The sequence below is a fragment of the Bombus fervidus genome, chromosome 13, assembly GCF_041682495.2.
Source record: "Bombus fervidus isolate BK054 chromosome 13, iyBomFerv1, whole genome shotgun sequence".
NCBI classification, from domain to species: Eukaryota; Metazoa; Arthropoda; class Insecta; order Hymenoptera; family Apidae; genus Bombus; species Bombus fervidus.
The window spans coordinates 8,235,285-8,257,700 of record NC_091529.1 but is presented as its reverse complement, the minus strand read 5'-3'; the positions used below and the strand labels follow the sequence as shown (position 1 = coordinate 8,257,700).

Genomic DNA, 22,416 nt, shown 5'->3' with positions numbered 1-22,416 from the left:
AGCTGACGAGAACAATTATATCGTTGGAAGGCTGTAATTTTAGAAAATGTGTCATAATTGACGCGGCCAATTAAACTATCGCAACGTTGTAATTTTCGAAAACGAGTCCGTAATAAAATTAAATTATCGAAACGCTGTAATTTCAGCAGGTTGAGTGGTAATTGACAAGAACAATTAGATTACCGAGACACCACGATTTTCCAGCAACGAGTTATACTTTGACACGAGCATAATTAAATTATGGCTAGATGTAAAAATGTTCCATGACCCAGAGTCGCTATTAATTTCAAATTACAGTTGGTTATCGCCATTAGGTTAATTAATTAATTAAGTCGTTGAAGGTAAATACGAATTTGAAATTTCGTCTTATCCGCCACTGTACCTACAGAAATGAAATTTACCCGCAGATCTGTGTCGTCGAGCAAACATTACGACGAACGCGCTATTTTTGATATTCTGTATACTTTCACGTACAATGCTTGTACCTTTAAATTTCCCATAAACGCGTACAAATCCGCGGTCTAATAATAAACAGCTGAAAAATTCAACGATCAATCGCACGTAGCCAAAGCTGCCTTCTTAATTGATAGCTAATTATATATTAATTGATAGATATAATATATATTAATTGATAGATAATTATACGTTTCTGTGCACCTTGTTAAACATACAAAAACCGATTCTTTGCAACGTTTCGTAGATTTGTCGTATCTCAGCTTACTGCTATAACGAATAATTTACTAATTTACTAACTCAGCAATTTCTGTGAAACGTATGCCAGCCCATAAACAGCAACGATAACTTGTACGTAAATCCTCGGATTAATTTCTTATTTCATGGTATGTCGTTATAGTCATAACACGGAAATCGTGTCATAATGTTAACGAAATATGAAAATGTTTTATGTAACGCGTGTATGTAACGTATCGATGAAAAAGTTTCTTGCCGGTGTGCGTGTAATTTCGTGTGCCGCTGTACACGTGAGTTTGTGATCGATGAAGATAACGACGATGATGAGGCATGATCGTTTGAATGGCGATGAAGAATAATAGTTGAAGGTGAAATATCAGGATACCAGACGATTGATAAACGCTCGCGTGGGCATCGATAAACACCTACACGCCAACTTCATTTTATGCGAGCTGGTCTTCTAAGACGTGTGTATAACGGGTGACTCGAGAGAAAGGTGTGTTTTCGTCGTTTTTTGATGCTATATGTAATAATTGTTGAAATACAACGATATTTCACGCATAGGCACAAATACCCTTACACAGACACTCAGACAGCCATTTCAACTGGACACTTACACAGGTCATACTCATTATTGTATAGAGAGTGGGGTTCAAAATATTTAAGGGATCATGGGTCACTAACCTACGTGTAGTCTGAGAGTAACTGGCCAACGATCAACAATTCTTCTATACCTTGTTAATTATATCACTCGCTTATGTACATCAGGTTCTGTGGTTCTGTTTAATAAACATCACTGAATATTATTTCAACATAAACATTGTGCCTTTCACAGATTATTAATCTTAACTTCAAGATTAAATTCTAACAATAATAATTGTGTATATAATAATATAATAATAATTACTTACATACATATATATATAGTAATTATTATTATACAAATATATATATTTATTTATTTTTGCCTTCTGGCTACAAAATGAGATTCACATAGATTTCTTATTCGCACGCTCTTCCAACCTCAATACACGCTAGAATATTGTTAATATAATGTTAGGTTGTCCCAAAAATTTCCTTCCTTTTATAAGGAAATAATGGACGCACAATATTTTTTGTTTTATACTTTTTTTTATAGAATTACGCGTGATCCATTTTGTTCTAGTGAGACAAAAACGAAAGAAACTTTTGGGACAATCCTAATACTTAAACTTACTCTTAGTTACACTCTATTTACTCTCGGTTAATTACTTAAATTTAATCTCACAGATTTGTCGCACATTCTCTTTTCATCGTTCCCACGCCTGCTCTTCCTTTTCCCTTATCTTTCCTTATATACAGTCCTTTACTAATTTTCTCAACCATTCTATCATTCTACCTTTCTTCCATCTCGATCTCGTACAATTTTCTCTAACGCGTGCTTTACGTCCTTTCAACGTTTTCGAGTCCTCTCCGCATACAAAAGTATACACCTACTCTCTGTTTCTTCGCCCTACGAATTAGCATCTGACCGCCATGTTTGTTGTTTTATATTGGGTTGGCAACTAAGTGATTGCGGATGTTGTCAACGCCACCTAATGACAAAATCCGCAATCACTTGGTTGCCGTATTAGGGTGACGCTCGGGCCCGAAAACCGAGCAGTTCCTCCACCCTCTTTTTCACCTTCTTTTTATTTGATTCTTCGAGTTACGTTCCGAGGGCAAAGCTGCAAGGAGACGCATATTTTCGAAAAATTTGCAGCTCGTAATTTTCTGCCATACGATCGCCGTACGACGGCCGATCTCTTTGTGTCCGTTGGAACGAAGGCAGCGGAGCGTGAAAGACTCAAAGATATCGTAATTCTAAGTTCGTAGAATTTCTCAGGTTTAAGACAGGCGAGACGTAAACGCGAAAGTATCGCGTTACGTGTTTCTTCGCTTTTGAACGCGAACACCCTGTATGTAGGTAATTTAATTCACGTTAGCTTATGGATTATAGATTATAGGTCGCGTGTATGCAAATTTCTGTAGAATGTACAGGATGCTCGGGCTAAATGGAATTAGTCGAGTATCTGCCTCGTTCATTGTCCAATGAAAATCTTCTCGGTACACAGTTCTATTGTTTCAAGAGTCACGTGTAACGCCGGAAAGAATCTTTTCTGAAGTTCGATTTTTTGACGAGAAACTCGAAGGTGTATCGATGTATAGCAGCAAATGTCCGACAGAAATGTTTTCTTCTTAGAAACGCATCGTAAAACGATGTTTCTCGTCGCAGACGTGCTTGAAAAATTTCTCCATTATTTTTATCCAACACTCGAATTATTCAAACACGATCCAAAGTAAAGATAATTTCATTGTTTTTATCGAATACTCGCATAATCTCGATCATCTAATATCAACTGTTTTCTGAAACCAATGGCCGTTCGATTTTTCGTCTGCTCGGATATAACGTTATTCGAGATCGTTTCTTCCAATTTACCGTGAAATATCGACCGTGATATAAATGTTTTAGGACGTGTATAAACCGACGGAGGCTAGCACTGGGTCGTGAAACGTCTGAGTAGCTTGGTGCACTTGAAACTGTGCCAATCCTCGAAACCGAGTTCCGCTGGCTGCATAATAAAACGATCAGATCTGGTGGAAAAGGGCCAATGTCAATATCTTGGACCGCGTACGACAGTCAGGGAATGCGCGTGGGCTCATTCAGCCGCGTTCCACGAGTTTTGCAACTCCCTCGACGCCAATAAAAACTCTCAGACAATCGAACCGTCTTTGTGCCTCGTTGCAGTTCACCTGTGGAAACAGTAAAAATAGATTGTCGTGGTTCTAGTTGCTTGGAATTATTAAATATAAATTATTAGAATTAATAACAGGCGATTTACGTCGCTGCCTTTTTCGAATCGTTTTATGTTATCGAAATGTTTAACTTTGAAATTAGGGTTTCGATCTTGTGCTAATCATCGCGACAATGTGTATATAATATTTTTGAGAGCGTAACTAAGAAGGTAAAACCTCGGTGGAAAACTGTTTTACCTACCGAGCAGTGTAGGAAACACTGTACTTTATTGGATGTCGTGTGTGCATTTCGTGGAACGTTGCACCTTCAAATTTTCTATAAATACGTAATACACGTACGTGAAAATCCGCAGTTTAGCGATAAAGCCATTTTTAATATTATTTACGAGTCTTCTTGGTCGTTGAAAGAAGATGGGGATATCAAAATTGGAGAACCGTGCCAGAGCTGAAATAATAGAAGAATTATACGTTGGAGGTTTTCATTGGTATTTCAATGTGAATTTATTTTACATTTTAGTTGAAAGATTTATACAAAGATTCTTAAGAAAATTACTAATAAAGGTGGTTCGCTAAGAACCAAAACTTTATTGGACCGTCTAAAAGATACCATAAAAATAAACAAAAATCTCGATAAAACAGTTGCACACTATATGAAGAATACAAAATTGTTTCTATCAAACAACAATTTATTTGATTTATTGTATCCATTTGTTTCTTATCCTTTACGTGATAATCCCTTTGTTCAAACCTTTGGTTATTTTTACCATAGTGTTTGAATGATCTTCGTCGCAACATGTGTCACACATTTTCTTAAGAATCATCGTATCGACGTTTAAATCGGCAAAAAAAAATTCACACTGAAACAGCAAATGATAGAATCAGTAAAAGATCAGTAAAAGATCTCAATGACGAGAATCTCTTTTATTTCACTCTGAATTTATCGTTTCCTTCAATTTAAACGTTTATACAAACATCGCTAACGAAACCACCTGTTTTGCTAAAAATCAGATGTTCCTTATCTCCCGCAGACAGCCAAAAAATAACCAACAAGATCCCAACGAAACTGTTACTACGCGAGAAATAAAAAATTATTTACATACTCGTCCGACTTACTACACCGATTTATTTTTAACACGCTAATTCTCTTGTCTACACTGTCGATCGTTTTTAGGCTCTGGGTTTTCAACCGCCGGAAAAAAAGCGTCCTTTTTTATCGAAACATTTATCAGCCGTTTTTTTTTTTTTTTTTTTTTTTAAATCTTCGTACCGCCGTGCAAATCAACAAAAATAATAAATTCAGTCTAAATTGCGAAACGAAAGAATCGCAGTGGGGACGAGCTTTTGAGAAAATGCGAATGCGAAGGGATCACGGGTCGAATATAAACGTTCCATTTTCCGCATTTACCGGTTCGTATCGCATTCTAATTTCGTTGTGGCGTAACGATTATTCGAAATGGAACTGAACCGCCGGGCTGTTTCGTCATCGGAATGGCAGGAAACGCGCGGACAAGTCGCAGGAATGGTACTATTGATTTTTGGCTGCTCCTTTTTCGACCCCATCCGTCTGCGATTCTGTCCCCTCGAATTATTCGCCATTGCTTCCACTGCACACCCCCTTGATACGTGCATTTTATTCAACGTCGTGTGTTCTCTCGTCACGTTTGCCGACTGCCAGCGAAATAAGTGGCTTGGAAAGAAACAACCGCCCGCCTTCTAATTGCGCTCGCTGTAACGTCACACGTTGACAAATTTCGTTAAAAAGACGAATTCGTTGCTGCCCGGCCATTATTTTCTCCTTAGGCTGTTGCCGCGTCGGAAATATTATTGGGTTGGCAACTAAGTGATTGCGGATTTTGTCAATACCAACTAATGACAAAATCCGCAATCATTTAGTTGCCAAGTTAATATTATCGAAGGTATTTCTCCTATAAATTTCATCGATTGTTTTTCCTAATTTTGCTATATCGTATGTATTCGTATTCTCGAAGCTTGGCTGTGCGACGAGAAGAAAATAAGACATTTAGATACTACGCGTTTCGCACTAGACGTATCAGCTAATGACGAATTGCTTGTACACGTGGCAAGGATCGATCTAACACGATCGAACGTTGTAAACTCTGTCGGAAACAAAGAACAGCGTGGAGATCTCAGTGGAAATACTATACAGCGATAAGAAAGAGAAACCTACAGAGACGCGGTAACTGAGAACGCTATTATGTTGCAGTCGATTTGACGAGCAATAGTCACAGGCACTTGGATCGTTGAAAGTAAAATTCTATCACCGTTGGAACTTACCGTGTAACTGTTGAGAATTGTGGATCTTAATCGCCGAAATAAATGTATAGGAACAATTAGATTACACTTAGAATTCATATCAAAATAGTTTCAGATTTATTTAATACGTGATTTACAAGATATTCGTGGATATACATTTGCACGCGTCTCAGCACTCTCTTTGTCTCGCCATCTTCTTTACCACATTACCAACGGAACAGTTGCATTCATCTGTTTTACGAGACGCTGTGCACGTACATACTCCACACACTCATACTCATATATATGTGTCACTACTACGCGGCTAATCTAGTCTAGCATACAAAATTACACATATCTCAATAGTAACAATAAAAAATTTATAATAACAGTGATATACGCGCGAGATGATGTTTTCGGGGGAAAAAAGCTGTGGAGATTGTGAGAGTAGGAAGCATCGGTCGATACTCGCAAGGTTAAGAGTAGGTCACACAAACTTCACCCGTGTTCACCTAATCACGAAAAAGGAACCGAGGAAGCGCTACGTTCGCAAGGCAGAAAGTCACTGTGAAACGTCTAGTTATTAATTGAGTGGATAAAAAGTTGAAAACGAAAGGCGAAAACACAACGTTGCGAGCAATCTCGAAACGATTCTGAAGAAGAAAGAAACAAAGCGGTTCTTAACGCTAACTTTACGGGTCAATTTTAGCCCGGTCAATTTTCATTGAATTTAAATAAAAATTCCAAATTTCGTATCAATTTTTCGTTCGTGGTTATTGCTTTCGATCGTCGAATTCTCTGTAGATTCTTATATCAACAAAAATTGAGAAATTGATTAATCGGATAATAGAATCTATTTGCATATGCCAGGAAATTTAAGGGATTCTTTCGACGTCGAAATAAAATAGAAATGAAGAATAAAAAATATTGCGTTTTATACTGCAAAAGCGACTGACTTGCTCGTCAACGCCCAGTCCAAACTGCTAATTGCAGTCAGAAATTTGAAATGTGGACAATATGCTTGTTTTATGACGTAGAAAGGATGTTTGGACCCCAAACGGGTAACGAGAAGAGAGTAACATTTTTTTAAAACAGTTTGATCGTATTTTTATATTCACTGAAATTGGAGACTCGGAATACGAACTGCTCGTCAAAAATAAACAAACAGGTGTTCGAACGTTTCTCGAAATTCGACTCTTACGGGGAGGGGGGGGGTGAGGGTAGGTTTCTCTCTTTCAAGAGATAACCATATCTTCGTACCGACTGAAGTTAGAGACGTGAAATTCGGCACGCGAACTCCTCGTTAGAAATAAACAAACACGTGTTTAAGCACTTTTTGAAATCCAATCCTTATGGGAGTGAAATAGAGTACGTACGTTTTTCTTCTTCTTCCAAGAGATAATCGTATCTATATGTTCGTTAAACTTAGACACATAAAATTGGACATGTGAACTTCTCGTTGAAAACAAACAAACACGTGTGTATGAGAGTGTTTTTCGAAGTTTAACTCGAACAGGGTGTCCAAACAGAGGATTGTAAACATAAATTGGAATACTTGTGCGTGAGAAGCAGCGGACATTCAGCTAAATGGATATAAATCCGCCTACTGATACAATGTAAATATCGTAAATACGGTAAATAATATTTATGACCAAACAACAATATGTTGGAGTAATATAATATAATTATGTAACATAAATGTTAAATTTGCAGATTTGGAAATCGGATTATCTACCCTCTAATTTTGCCCACGGTTCTCCAGAATTAAAAATTTTCTCATTTTTTGCTGTTTTTCCTCCGAATCTCTCAAATTAAACATTCCATGCTAATATTACTACATGTAACTATACAAAATTATTAATTCTAAGTAAATTCTAACCTCTCTTTTTTTTTTCTTTTTAAATACAATTTCTAGGTTGCATCGAATATTCAACTAAAGTCATCGACGATAATAATATATATTTCGATCACACATACACAAACACACACACAGAATTAAGTATCTCGAATCTTTTCGAAATTTAATTGCATAGGTAGGTTTTACGTGACGTACCGTACGATTGGAAGCTTTTATCGGTGAAATTCGTAGCGTAATATTAAGATAGACGTTACGCAAAGTTGCGCTAGGTCCAATTAACGCAGGATTCGATTGTTTCGATGGAAAAAGGGATACGCGAAATGGACGCCAGGGTTGCCAACGAAATTTCAATTTCGGGCCCGGCTAACGCCGCCAGCTACGATGCAACCAAACGAAAATATCGGAAATTATTTTATAACTACGTCTGTCCCTTTTCGACAACTCTGATTTAATTGCAAACGCCAACACGAAAAAAATACAAATTTCGTTGTTAAAACTGCAGGTACTCGTTGTATCGTCGGGGGTGGATTGGCGAGATAAATTTCTACGTTTCGTGAACGTATAAAATGACGAACGAAAATACACAGTACGATACTACATATTTTCAAACGATTATGATGTGTGTGTGTGTGTGTGTGTCTCGATTATTCAAATAGATAGATTTTTTTGTATCATTGTACGATAAGTTTTAATCTTATCTTTAAATATGGAACGTAAGAATAAGATTCAAACGAGATAGACGTTTTGTATTCTTGAGATATTTTCGATATTATTCCTACATTGACGAAGAAACCAGTTCTGCTGGTGGTGACCGAATGGGTCCATTTTCTCATTGCCTGTTTCAAAAATTCTTGCCGTTTCTACAACTCACAATCTACGTACGATACGATCCAACGAAAGAATCGTTCTTATAACGGCAATAAATTTCGGTCGTTATTAACCTCGGCAATCTGAAAAATTCTTTCTCTGGATAAATATTACAATTCTGAAAGATACAGGGCGAGGCGCCTGAAACAGGCCACCCGAACGTCTCAGCCGTTATCGGCGGATACTTAGTTAGGCGCAAATTTAGTTGACCTGTTTTTAAGGGCCCTTATTTATTTTCCATATATTTACGTAAAATTTCGAGATGCACAAGAAGACGCTAAAATGTACAAGATACAGCTAACGCGCAGGGATATAGAAAATACCTAAAATATCGCACTTGCTGTAATATTTCGTGGATAAACAAATTTTCTATCTAAATTTCCTTCCTTTTCCTTTTTTTGACTCATCTCGATGAAAGTATAAATTTGCATCTAATAATAACGTCCGCCTGGCGCTTGTCAGCCCAAAAAACTCGATAGAAAGAATATATTCAGTCGAGTCACCGAATTTCCCTAGGCAATGTAACTAGGAACAATTCTCCGGCGATCGGTCCCGATGATTCCCCTAGAGGTACTCGGAATAATTCCCCTAGGAAGAAGCGAAACATAGAAAACTCTCCGAAAATGTATTCCAACGATTTCTCTAAATTCACAGGAAAATAATTGCCCGCTAAAAGAATCAAGGATACCCCATGAACGTCGCTTTACGATAATTCTGGCGCGTGTTACGACGAAACGAACGGCGGCGATTTTATGTTTTATACGGGTCGAGGGGCGAAAGAAAAAAAGAAAAAAGAAAGAGAACTGGCAGCAGCCGTACGAGGCTCATGGGAAACAAATCGACAGACGGAGGAACACACCATGGGTGGCGTATATATTGATCGACGAGGGAGGGTGGACTTTATAACGTGCGTACCACCCTAGCGCCGCTAGGGCGCAACATATAATTTTCATGAGACTGCCATATAACGCGTTTCCTGTCAAACGCACAAACTTATCCGAGGCCCGCGTCGTACATGCTTGCTCGGCAATTATTCACGGCCATTACGGTTTTGTTTCCATCCACCAGCAGCCCTTCGTGTTCCGTCATCCCATAGCTGTAATTTCGACGACAGTCCTTTCGAGGAAGAAACTAGGTGTACGCGGTTTGACGATTTTTATAGATTTCGGACGATCGTTGTAATTCTTCATAGTGGTAATTGGCAAAAAAATTTTTTTTCGGGGGCAGGGTGTTAAGTAACTTAGCATTTTTAATTTTACACTCGAGCACCTTTCTAACTTTATTATTCTAAGTTTTTCAAATATCGCAAAGTACATGACCAATGATGCTGAGTTTTTTAATAAAATCGTCGTATGCATAGGTGAAATTTTCACGATAGTACTTTTGCGAAGAAGCTAGGAGAAATACGAATAATAATGGACAATTTTTGTTTTTCATGGGTTTCCGGTGATCACTGTGGTCCTTGAGAATGGTAATTGGCAAATTTTTTGTAGGAAACGATAGACAAATTTTTCGTCTACCAATTTCATTTATACCAATTGTTCCATGCTTTTAATCCTGAACTCGGGTAATCGATTGTTCGAAATTTCCCAACCATTGTAGATTACGATAGCAAGTTTTAATGAAAGCGTTGCACGTACGGATCCAATCTCGATGATATACTTTTGGGGAGAAAGTAAGAGGAATGGTGAAACATGAAGAACAATAAAAATGGTTTGGGTCTTTTTATGGCCTTAGATGATCACTATGATTTTTCTTAGACGATGAGAGAGAGAGAGAGAGAGAGAGAGAGAGAGAGAGAGAGAGAGAGAGAGAGAGAGTGGTAAATTGGAAAATTTGTTTTTAGGAAACGAGAAACTTTTCAAGGTCTCAGTGATAAATTAAGTCAATACACATACTTTTCTTGTTTCTAAAAAAAATTTTCGTAAAAATCGAGCTACTGTAAAATATGAAATTCCAACAATAAATAAAAAAAGAAAAAAAAATAGTAAAAACAGCTACGTATACTATAAGAAGAACTCTCAGAATAAAAAGCACTTTGTGGCTGAAAAATCTCAATGAAAATACAACGAAATTTCCAGGAATTGTTATTCATCGATTGGATGATTTATATCAGCTGTGGGAGGAGGATCAATTAGGGGCGTGATTCGGCGTCTATCGATCAACGACACAACGTATTATATGCAACATTGTAATCCAATAAGACGACAAATCACTCACCACACGCTTTGGATTTATCGAAAAGACGATTTCGTGAAGAGAACACGAAGTATTCTCAGAAGTGCTCGCTGACCCTCATTTTTCTTTCTTCAATCTGACCTTCATAATTCTATCGTACATTATATCTTTCCTCTCTTTCTGTCTCCTTTCGTTTCACCATCGCAAACGAACCAACGTGTCTCCTTGCGTTTACAGCTGGCTCGAAATATCCGCATCGTTATAGTAAATTTGTAATTTTGCTGCTGCCCGCTAATCGTGGATCATCGAGATCGCCGAAACCTTCGTACGTCCATAAATATTACGTTACCGTACTTTAGACATCTTACGATACGAGCCGCGTAACGTAAACGCGATGTAAATCAATTCTTCGCGCATTTGATTTAACACCACATCACGAGAGCGTGACCTTCATCCTGTTTCGTGCAGAAGTAAAAGTAAGCGTAGGTAAATCTTGGTTAGTTTCTCGCTGAGAATCGTCCGCTCCACGCTTTACAGGATTCTCATTTTATCTCTCATTACTCGGTAATCAACTTCTCTTTGACTTACACCGCTTTTGCATATGCAGCGGCTCGTTGTATATTTTCACGTTGCGCGTATTCTACTGCTCCTTGAATTTTTACATTCGCCGCAAAATCCTCGAAAAAGCGTAGTCCACTCGCCGATAATAATCGATCCTCGAAATCACATTTAGTGCCACACTAAACACACACCGAACGCTATGTATCTACCGAACATTATACCGAACACTATATCTTTATACTTTTTTGCACGTTACGTGTATTCCACGTATTTTCAGGTTCACAAACTTTCTATATATACGCAAAAAGAAAAAAAGAACGAAATAAAAATCCGCGAGTTGTTCGCCAACGATAACGATACTACTAACAATAATACTATTAATAGTAATGGATTCTCAGGATCATGGAAACGTTTGATTCGTCACATCAAACGCGGAACTGAACGTCAGCGTCGGTATTCTCGGCAAAGTTCTTCTCGCGAGGCCAACATATCGCAGTGTGTATGATAATGCAGATAAGATAATGTGGCGGAGCATTTCTTATTTTCCCCACCGTGTTATTTTTTTCTTTTCCTCTGAACCACGCGGCGCTCTCAACAGCTAAGAAAGATTCTCGCGATCAGAGTCGTGGTGCGCGCTTCGTCGTCTCCCTTTCTCTCTCTCTCTCCCTCTTTCTCCCTCTCCTTTCTCTTTCACTGCCTCCTCCTCTTTCCGCCATCTTCGATATCGCCTCTCTCCTTTTTCTATTCGGTCGTTTGCATGTCGTGTTTCCGTTCGATCGACGGATTTCCGGGTGTCGGTCACTTTTTCGCTACCATGTGCCTCCAATGGGACGTGTTCCAACGGAAATGCAACAGCTACAGGTAACGAGCACGACGAGCCACAACGGTTGTTGCTTCTTCTTCCTTCTTCGATAACGTTTGCGAAAATCGCGTTATCTCGGTGCAGTTAGTCACAGCAGACTCGGATAGTGGCGCGGGGCTATGGCCGATTCGCCTACTAATCGGCATTAGCTTTTATGGGTTTATCTAACGCCATTGTAAATCGCGCGGAAGATAACGGCGAGAAAAATAGCTCCTTTAAGACCAATACCTCGCGTCCATTAGAATCGGCCATTGCGTTACGCGTTCACAGTCGTGAAATCGAGCACACGATCGACCAAGCTCGGAGTTGAGATGTCGCTTGGCATCGATAGCGGAAACACGACTCGACAGGTGTACGTTTCAAAGGACAGCGGGCTGCCTGAGTCAACGCCGTTGTAAAACTAAGATCTGGTTGATAGCGGCACGGCTGATAATTTCGTTTGTGACGCGAAACTCATGGAATTGTAAATACGTCGTTTTGCGCGAGGGAGAGCGAACCTTCCGCTCGATAGGAGCGAATTTTCAGAAGATTCTTCGAGTATCGATACCCCGAGCAACGATATCGAAACGTTGTAACGCGTACATTCGGAAGAATACTTTTATATTATGTATACTATGGATTTCTATATTTATATTATGCTATATACTTGTGTACTGGGTGGTTCGCGCGATTCTTTGGTATTATAGCTCCGCTGCCAGTGTAGTTAGGGAAAATGTCGAAGGAGAAGGACGAATTGTTCGAAGGGTACTACATTCGTAGCACCGTGCCTTTTTAAGAAGCGCAATGGCGCATGCGCGATCAACAATTGCGTGATTTTCCTAAATGCAAAAACGCCTACTTTCTTCTTTACACAGATAGGTTCTTCTGGTTATTCTACGGAAAAAGAAACTGGTTAGTTTAAGAGATATTTTAACTTCGATCTCGCTGCTAGAATATCACATGACAAACAGGGTAACGCGATACTCTCGTATTTACGTCTTGCGTGTCCTGACAAATTCTAGAAGATTAAAGTCGAAATATCTTGAGTAACTAATCGTTCTTCCCGGCATTGTACGTCGATGCCAAAAAAGTGTGTACTTCCGTTTAAGAAAAATAATGCCATCGTTGATTGCATATGCACCATTGCAATTCTAATAAAACGTGTAGATATTTCATAGTTAGTTAGTTGACTTATTATTAACGTTTTCGATGAATATTCAAGCAATTGTTTTTCTTTTTTTTGTTACAGGTAAGCCCGAATTCGATAAAAGATTCAGTTCAAGGTTCAGTCACGGCTGTCGGAGATTTAGTATGGAAAGTGAGTATTCCCCTGAAAGACATTGGTCGAAGTGGTGGGGGGTCGTTTCCTACTAACCTCGAGGGAGACATTGATTTCGTACAGGCTATAGCGTTCAGTTTCTGTAATCAAATATCTTAAGTTTACAGAGTGGTAAAAAATGATGCAATTTTCAATTCCAAATAATTTATTAACGTATACATAGTAGAACTTGACAGTGTACAAGGATCGTAGTGATTTACAATACCTTCTCTATTCTTTTTTTTTTTTTATTTTTTAAACATTATTTTGATTTTGCATCGTTATCGTATCACTTTCTTCTTCTTTTCGAATGATAATTTCCGAATGTAGAATTATCTTTAGTTAAAATACACTTTGGGAGACGTTTGATCAATCCTAACGTAACGCTGAACAATAATTTTCGAGTTTAGAGTTAATTTACAATTAATTCAGAACTTACCGAAGTGTATTTTAATTAGAGATAATTTGAAATTCGAAAATTATTATTGAAAAAGAAATTTCGGATAAGAAGACGATACGAGAGTAAAACAAAATGAATATAGTGCTTAGAAAAAATAAAAGTTAGAATTTTAAATTAATTTAGAATTATCTTTCGGTCGAATAGCATTATTTCGATCGAGAAACGCAATCGAGTATCGTAACAGGGATAGGAATATGATAAGGAAAATATTGTTGGTGTCTTTTGTGGATCTTGCAGATTTTTGATAAATTTTCTAGATTTTTAATTCGCTACCAGCGTAGCAATGCGTTTAATCGAAAACTTCTCTGAACAAGGCTTTTAATTTAAAGCTTGTCTAAGCGGTGTCTCTAATTTAAAACTTCTCTAAATAGTGCAGGCTACGCTATACAATGGGAGTGACTATAGTTACCCCTATAAGTCACCCTATCAAGACCGAAGGATGGCAAAAGTCACGCATTATGGGTGTCGAATTTTCTCCGTAGTTTCCAAGAGTATAATATTTCTCTTGCAATCGATATATCTTTCTCTTTCTCTCTTTCTCTTTAACTATAAACTAGCTAACACGTTCGCCTGACTATATTTCCTACATATTGTACCGCATACTAATCATTGTATTATTCTATCCTATCATAGCACAATGATTTTTGACGAATTTTGGAAAATCATTCACATTAGTCGCAAAAGCTTTACGTTCTAGTTAGTTCGCGCGTTTGTGAGAAACTTGAAGATGCAAGAATACACGAACGTGCATACACATAATAATGTGTGAAATATCCAAAGCATAGTGTTTGCTATGGAATTTAAATATAGTAATCGTTATATAGTTTTTATCGTATTTATTCTATTAGACAATGAGATGTTTATGATTCGAAGTTTATTACGTTTATATATATCGCGAGACAAAGTTGGGATATTTCTATTTCTATTGTGACCATTTGCAATTTTATGTTCCACGTCTTTGTGTCTTAGTTATGACTCACGTGTCTAATTCACGCAAGATACAAGTCCAATTTTTAAGCTACCCCATTGAAACAAATAAATATCTACACCAAGCGATACATATATCGCGAAATATCCATAATCGATCTATAAATATAGTTTATAGCGTTAGGTAAACCTATGTCTATTTCTGTCTATGAGTTTCGAATTATATTTATAAAAATACGAATTTGCTTGCATAGATATCCACGCTTTACTCGCAAGAGAGAGAGAGAGAGAGAGACAGAGAGAGAGAAAGAGAGAGGGAGTTCATCTGACGGTTCATTAACCCCGCTAGTGTATACTACCCTTTTAATTCCCATAAAAGACATCAGAGCTATTTTAACCAATGAAATTAGACGGCGGAGCGTATTTAGCTCGAAATTGCGAATCGCTGGGAGAACGAGCAGAGGGAAAATTACAATTTAACTAGGTTCTCGTGTCCGCGTTACGATTCCACCGTACGTGGATGGAACACAATGAACCACCGGCACGTCGCGTTACGTGTTATAATCCCGTGGGAAAAGACGGACTTAGTTTAGACTTTAAGGGTGGCGAGGCGAAGGAGAGAGAAATTTAATTACAAGAAGCTGGCCTCGTGTCGGCTGCCCGCGGCTTTTCACCTTCTTCCACCTTCTTACATTCTCGTTCAGAAACTCGTTCGCATAAAGAGTACAAAATTTGGAACACCTTTAGGTATTTCGATCACAAGGTTTCTTTTCTTTTCTTCTTTTATTTTTCTTCTTTTATTTGGATTGTGGAAAAAATGTTTCTTCTATTATTGAGAACCCAGGCGACGTATATATACGTTCTGTATATTTCAATCGAATCGGAGGAAAGTTTACTGTCAGTTTCGTTGCGTAGTTGTCTTAGTTGTTCATCTACGAATTGCCTTGTTCTCGATATTGGAGCCGCGGATTCGAAATTACGCGGAATTAATAAACATCGATTGCGAAAAAATTGTTCCTGAAAATTTCTGTTTTTGCCCTGCAAATTCTGCCGCTTCGAAGGCTTGTCGAACAACAGCATAAACGAAAACGCAAACATCTTCTATTCTAAAACAACATAAAGACGTTAAAGCAGAAGGAAATGAAAGCAAGTGGAAAAAGTATGCATTTTGCTCGCGAGCATCGCCCGCAAAGGCGCTGTCCTAGAAAGCGGTGGATTCCCTGGAAACGGCAGCGATAGTTTATTCGTGTCACAACGTGACCACGTTGCCACGATCGATCCGCCGACGTAACACGATTTCGTCGATGCAATCGAAACTCGATTCCTCGAGCGTGCTCGAATTTCCACGAATCCTGGCCACTTCGAGAATTCGTGAGATCGGCTTTCTAGGGAATTTCGTCGGGCCTCCCTATCGTCGGAGATAATAAAGAGGGCCGAACGAGCGTCGAATTGAACGAATTGAACGTCGATGGGAACAGTTGATTGGATTTGTTCAAGCAGTTTGCTCCTAATAAATGCACAAATTGTCATGCCACGTTTCGCTACTTTAAACCGAGCGAGTGACGATGTTCTTCACCCTAACGTCCTAGTGAAATTAAAATGGCGGAAACGTAGTCGAGCATTTGTCTACTGACTGGCAGGCTTACCAACGTGACGTCTTATACGCCGAATCCCTAAAATATAACTTTTTTCCAACTTAGTTTAAATATTTTTCTTGTTATAGTCTCGAACTGTAGCCAATGTTATTGCAAACTCGTTTTAATATAAAACAACGATTCATGCAACGTATAAACTAACCACATTTGCCTTAAACTTGCCTGATAACCTCGATTTAAGTAAGCGATACTGTTGAGTTGAGAAAAATCTTTTCTCTCGTATCCTCCGTTAAATCAAAAGCAAGAAACGGAATACGATCGAAGCTTGTCGATGCTATTGGAAGAATTAGGGCAGAATAAAGATTCTACTGCATCGACGTGTGTATTTACCGTGTAAACGAATGCTTGAAGACTTCAACGATAAAAGAAATCTACGAATGTACTGTCAACGAGGAGAAGAAAACCTAGATTTCGATCTTTCCTCGTAATTTGATTATGAAAAATATATTTAAATACGTCTAGTTAGTTTTTCGCTTAAATAAAGACACGAAGTTGGCAACCGTGCAAAAGAATATGCGGATTTTTGCACACGTTTGGTGATTCTAAACGACAGTTTCGGTCGTCGTCAAGGCATATTTTTATCAAAATGAAGGTTTGTTCGCTCGATGTAAACGCACCATTACGAAGCTTTTTAAGACGATTCTGTGGAAGAAAAGCGGAGAGATAGGGAATTTTCGTTTCGATTACACGAAGATCGGAATTAGAAGGAATTCAACAAAGATTTATTTTAACTCTGCTGCATTCTTTGGGCAATCTGTTATTCAACCATGTGTTTTTATCGTTAGCTTGCAACTATTAGGATGAAATGGAAATGGGTTAATTCGTGGATGAAGTAGCGAGATGTTTCAAGAAGGAAGTTTACTCTGAGATTGTATTTAACTTCTCGATTCGTCTTATAATGGTCAGTTTCGTTTTTTCTTATTTTTTTCCTTCTTTTTTTTTTTAAGTAGAACACAGCGTTGCAAAGCGTATTATCGGTAACCAGATGTTGATCTGGCTTGGAGATCGAACTTTGCTTCTCACGAGTGGGTCGGAACTAAGAAAACATCTTGGTGGAAGAAAAAGATGACCCAGTCCACGTACTTGATATACCGCGTTGAAAAAATTGAAAAGGTTCCGTGGGTAGATTTTAGAACGATCCGTACAAATCCGTCTCGTGATATCGATCCGTTTTATTTCGAAAGCAACAGCGGTCTGCACCAAATAAATCTGAGTGCGAGTTATTAAGAAACATTCCAAGTGAGAAGTATAACGATGTAATGTAACAAACTTTAAAATCCATTAAAAAAAAAAAAAAAAAAAAAAAGAAAGAATTACAAGGAACAATTGTAAAGCGACAACATGGTAAACCTGAAATTTCAAAAGTCTGAAAATTCAAAAAGACAGCGAAACAAAAAATCATCATCCGGAGACTAATCCTTTTTCGAGCTTCTCTGTTTCTTCCTTTTTGCCAAGTAGTTCGAAAAACCACGAACAGCCCAGTCGTTCCACGCAAGAATCCTTGCACGCGAGTATCTAAATGAGAGCAACGCTACGCAACTTTAACGACTAACTAACTTACTAATAAAGACTTGAAAGAGAAACGCCTGGTAAGAAGAACGATAAGACAAGAATGGGAGAACTCGCGGCAAAATGGCAAAACACCATCTTACGTGAATGCAGAAGGAACGTACGCGAATTAAACTCGACTGTGGCTTTCGCGAGAACAGAACAGATATACCTAGTTGCGTTGTAAATATTATAATTATATAATCAGAATTGATCACACCATACGCACAGACACACACACACACACACACGTGCGCGCGCGTGCATATTTAATTAACGCTTGCAGACTGTAGACGCGAATCCGCGTTTCATAATATTTCATGCGCTTTCCTATAAAAATGTTAACTACAATTAATTAAAACAATAAAAGAAAACCTCTACAACTCGAAGATTCTACGTCCTCTCTTGATGTTCAAATTATCGAGTATCGTCACTGTATTTGTAATAAATTATAGTCACCGATACTTTAACAGGCAATGGGACGAAAAGGACAGATAAATGAAGATTAAAAGAAAAAGAAAGATAGAAAGAATAACAAAGAAAGTAACAGTAAACTCATGCGCTTTCCTATAAAAATGTTAACTACAATTAATTAAAACAATAAAAGAAAACCTCTACAACTCGAAGATTCTACGTCCTCTCTTGATGTTCAGATTATCGAGTTTCGTCACTGTATTTGTGATAAATTATAGTCACCGATACTTTAACAGGCAATGGGAAGAAAACGACAAATAAATGAAGATTAAAAGAAAAAGAAAGATAGAAAGAATAACAAAGAAAGTAACAGTAAACTCATGCGCTTTCCTATAAAAATGTTAACTACAATTAATTAAAACAATAAAAGAAAACCTCTACAACTCGAAGATTCTACGTCCTCTCTTGATGTTCAGATTATCGAGTTTCGTCACTGTATTTGTGATAAATTATAGTCACCGATACTTTAACAGGCAATGGGAAGAAAACGACAAATAAATGAAGATTAAAAGAAAAAGAAAGATAGAAAGAATAACAAAGAAAGTAACAGTAAACTCATGCGCTTTCCTATAAAAATGTTAACTACAATTAATTAAAACAATAAAAGAAAACCTCTACAGCTCGAAGATTCTACGTCCTCCCTCGATGTTCAAATTATCGAGTTTCGTCACTGTATTTGTGATAAATTATAGTCACCGATACTTTAACAGGCAATGGGAAGAAAATGACAAATAAATGAAGATTTAAAAAAAAAGAAAGATAGAAAGAATAATAAAGAAGGTAACAGTAAACTCATGCGCTTTCCTATAAAAATGTTAACTACAATTAATTAAAACAATAAAAGAAAACCTCTACAACTCGAAGATTCTACGCCCTCCCTCGATGTTCAAATTATCGAGTATCGTCACTGTATTTGTGATAAATTATAGTCACCGATACTTTAACAGGCAATGGGACGAAAAGGACAAATAAATGAAGATTAAAAGAAAAAGAAAGATAGAAAGAATAACAAAGAAAGTAACAGTAAACTCATGCGCTTTCCTATAAAAATGTTAACTACAATTAATTAAAACAATAAAAGAAAACCTCTACAACTCGAAGATTCTACGTCCTCTCTTGATGTTCAAATTATCGAGTATCGTCACTGTATTTGTAATAAATTATAGTCACCGATACTTTAACAGGCAATGGGACGAAAAGGACAGATAAATGAAGATTAAAAGAAAAAGAAAGATAAAAAGAATAATAAAGAAAGTAACAGTAAACTCAAAGAGAAAAACGCAGACTAAAGTGATGGACTCTGGGAAAGTGGAAGTTAAACGAGAAATTGTGTGTGTGAATCGCAAGATATTACGCAAAGTACGAGGAAATGCTTCGTATGGAAATAGTGAAATTCCTCGCTAATGCGTACATTAATTTCTCGTAAATGTAACATGTGCGATCTGATCATCTTGCGTATAAAGCGACATATAGTTAGGACGATGGGACGACAGGCCGTTGAATCCCAGTAGCGTGTAAACGTTTGTGAGAATCGTTGTTTTACACGCGGATCGTCGTTGTACCAGCAAGCCACCTAGGAAGCGGATAATAAAGAAGAAAGCGAGACAATTCTCTTGCTTAAACGGCAGCAACACGCCTGCAATCTTCGTGAAACGATCGCTCGTAGCGTATCGTCCGGTTCAAACGTGTCGTTCGTTCTTATCGCGATTCGATCGGTGGCCGGTATTTATGCGATATTTTACGAGATTGTTGGACAAGATGTAGCAAATAGATTAAAAAAGTGATGTTTGTAATAGTTTGTAACAAGTGTGACGGAGATGGTGTGACGCATTACGCTCGTGTTAGATGGCTTTAGGAGAGGCGTGAAAGTTTTATGGAATGGCAGGTTCCCATGGCCGAAGATGGACGTTGAGCGATCCGTCGGACGACTGTTTGCTATTGTATCGCTGTAGGTTCTTTAGCCAAATAGCAATTTGTTGGTATCAGCGTCGTTGAAAATATTTATTAAGTCGGTTACGCTGCGAATGTTCGTGCAGATTCACGTTTTTACAAAGCGAACAGAGGGAATACAATGGAGTTGGAAAATTCGATCGCTGCAATTTTTAATTCCTCCGACTATCGCAATATCGAAACATTTTCGTCGAATTTCGATTTGCTGGATCGTACTCTGTTTTATTCAATTTCGCATTTCTAGAACAGAAAATTCCTTCGATTCTCGTTAGAATCGTTCGAATTCGTCGATTAGTAACGATCGACGAAACCTGAAATCTTCTCTGATCGCTGAAATTTGACACTTCTTTTATTTTCATAAGTCGTTCGAATCGCGCTCGGCTCTTGTAATTGGAAACTTTCAGTTCTTATCGTTCGGTTTCCGAAATATCGAATTTCTCCGATTTCTGCGATCTATTCAGATTTAAAATTCTTTCTAAAAACAAACCGAAATACTAATCTAGAATACCAATAAAATCATAGCTACGAATATAATAACGATAAATAATTATTTAGATCACGAAACAATTTCCCATCTGCCGCTCTCCACGCATTTTTAATTACATCTCCATAAACGTATAATAAATTAGCACGAATATCCGCTACGATCTAGTTGTAAATTTATTCGAGGCGTGTGTCAGCTCGGATCGAGGATACACAATTATCGATGTCCGTGTTTCGCTAGAAAGTAGCTATCCAAGCTTCTTCCGGTAGGACAGCCTAGCGGAAGATCGACAGGGAATCGAGTTTGAAACGATATTGCTGTTACGTTGGTTGGCGAAGTTTGCCATCTGCGATCGAGTTACCGCGAAAATCGTCGCTAGGGCCGTTTTATTGGATCCCGGAAACCCGTGGCACGAATTACGATTGTCTGCAACTTGTGCCAAGCTAGGGCAAAGTGAATCGAGGCTCGTTAGCGTCTCATTATACTCGTGGGACTATAGTCGATCGCGCACTTATCGAGTTATGGCTTCAACGCGAGTGTTTTATTAAACACAGTCGCTGCATCGTGAAATTAGTAAAATTAGTGCCGTTTGTTTGCGTACGTTGATTGGCTTAAGCGCGTCTAAATTCGTTGGAGAAGCACACAATTTCATACAATATTCGCGCGCTTTTAGGTAATTTTCTTTAGGGTGTTGTTCCACTGGTGTTGGCTACACTGTACATTTTTACACATTTGCTAGAAAACGCGAATGTGAAACGTTACACAGGACGCGCGTGATACGGAAAGATATACAAAACGTGCACAAGGTATAGCGCTTTCTATAATCTTTCATAGGCAAAACTCCATAACTGTAAAGTGCACGTTGATAGTTTTCTATCGACGTTTTGTTCTCTGAATTATATTCTCGGAAATATGAATTTGCATAAAAACGCGCGGTCTACTAGCAACTGATTTTTATGTTGCTGTCAACTATTTTTCAAACTAGTTTCGAGCGTGCCAAATTCTCGCGTATACTTTCTCATCTTTGCAATTTTAACGTTAACACCTTTGTACCATAATTTTATGTTCCTTTCAACTGTTTGTCGATTGAAACATCTTCGTTTCGAGCGCACAAAGATTTTCTACAAATCTTCACCTATCTTTTTTATTTTCAAAATTCTACTCGACTCCATTGGTTTGGCAACTAAGTGGTTGCTATTGACAAAATCCGCAACCACTTAGTTGCCACCCGTTCCTGTATTTCTTTTTACTATTCGTTGGTTTAAATAGCAAAATGTGCTTCGAATGCATAAAATTCTATACATAGTCGTTAATTCAGCGTTATTTCTCGAGTTTTACTCAACGTCGATAAACCTCGACTTTATTATTCTTTTTAACAATCCTTTTATTTTATTTCTTTTCTATTCGTATCGTTTACCTGAATTTTTCTATCGTTTAACTATTCTTAGAGGCACACGCAATATCGATTTATGAGATTTTATCTGAATTTTTTCGAAAAGTTTTATCACCGATACTCGCGCAGATTGCGTCGTTGAAAGCTTTTGCCGCTTTCGTATAATGACGTCATCGTTGCATAA

At 37.9% G+C, this 22,416-nt stretch overlaps 1 protein-coding gene and 1 long non-coding RNA gene across 5 annotated transcripts in view; one reads left to right on the top strand and one right to left on the bottom strand.

The window, feature by feature from the left end:
• The window catches only part of Siz (Brefeldin-resistant Arf-GEF family protein schizo), a 153,043-nt gene that overhangs the window by 48,213 nt on the left and 82,414 nt on the right, over positions 1 to 22,416 (top strand). The window contains exon 1 of one of the 4 annotated variants that reach the window (XM_072015097.1): positions 11,895 to 12,043. The exons of the other annotated variants lie outside the window; for them this stretch is intronic. Coding sequence (XP_071871198.1) covers positions 11,940 to 12,043 — 104 coding nt within the window. The 5' untranslated portion in view covers positions 11,895 to 11,939. Of the gene's footprint in view, positions 1 to 11,894; positions 12,044 to 22,416 lie in introns of those variants that run through there. 4 annotated transcript variants of the gene reach the window in all.
• On the bottom strand, positions 1,636 to 11,773 carry LOC139993414 (uncharacterized). The gene is made up of 3 exons (XR_011801373.1): positions 10,664 to 11,773; positions 3,707 to 3,910; positions 1,636 to 3,462 (listed from the first exon to the last, which is right to left on the bottom strand). It is a non-coding gene; the product is annotated as an uncharacterized lncRNA (long non-coding RNA).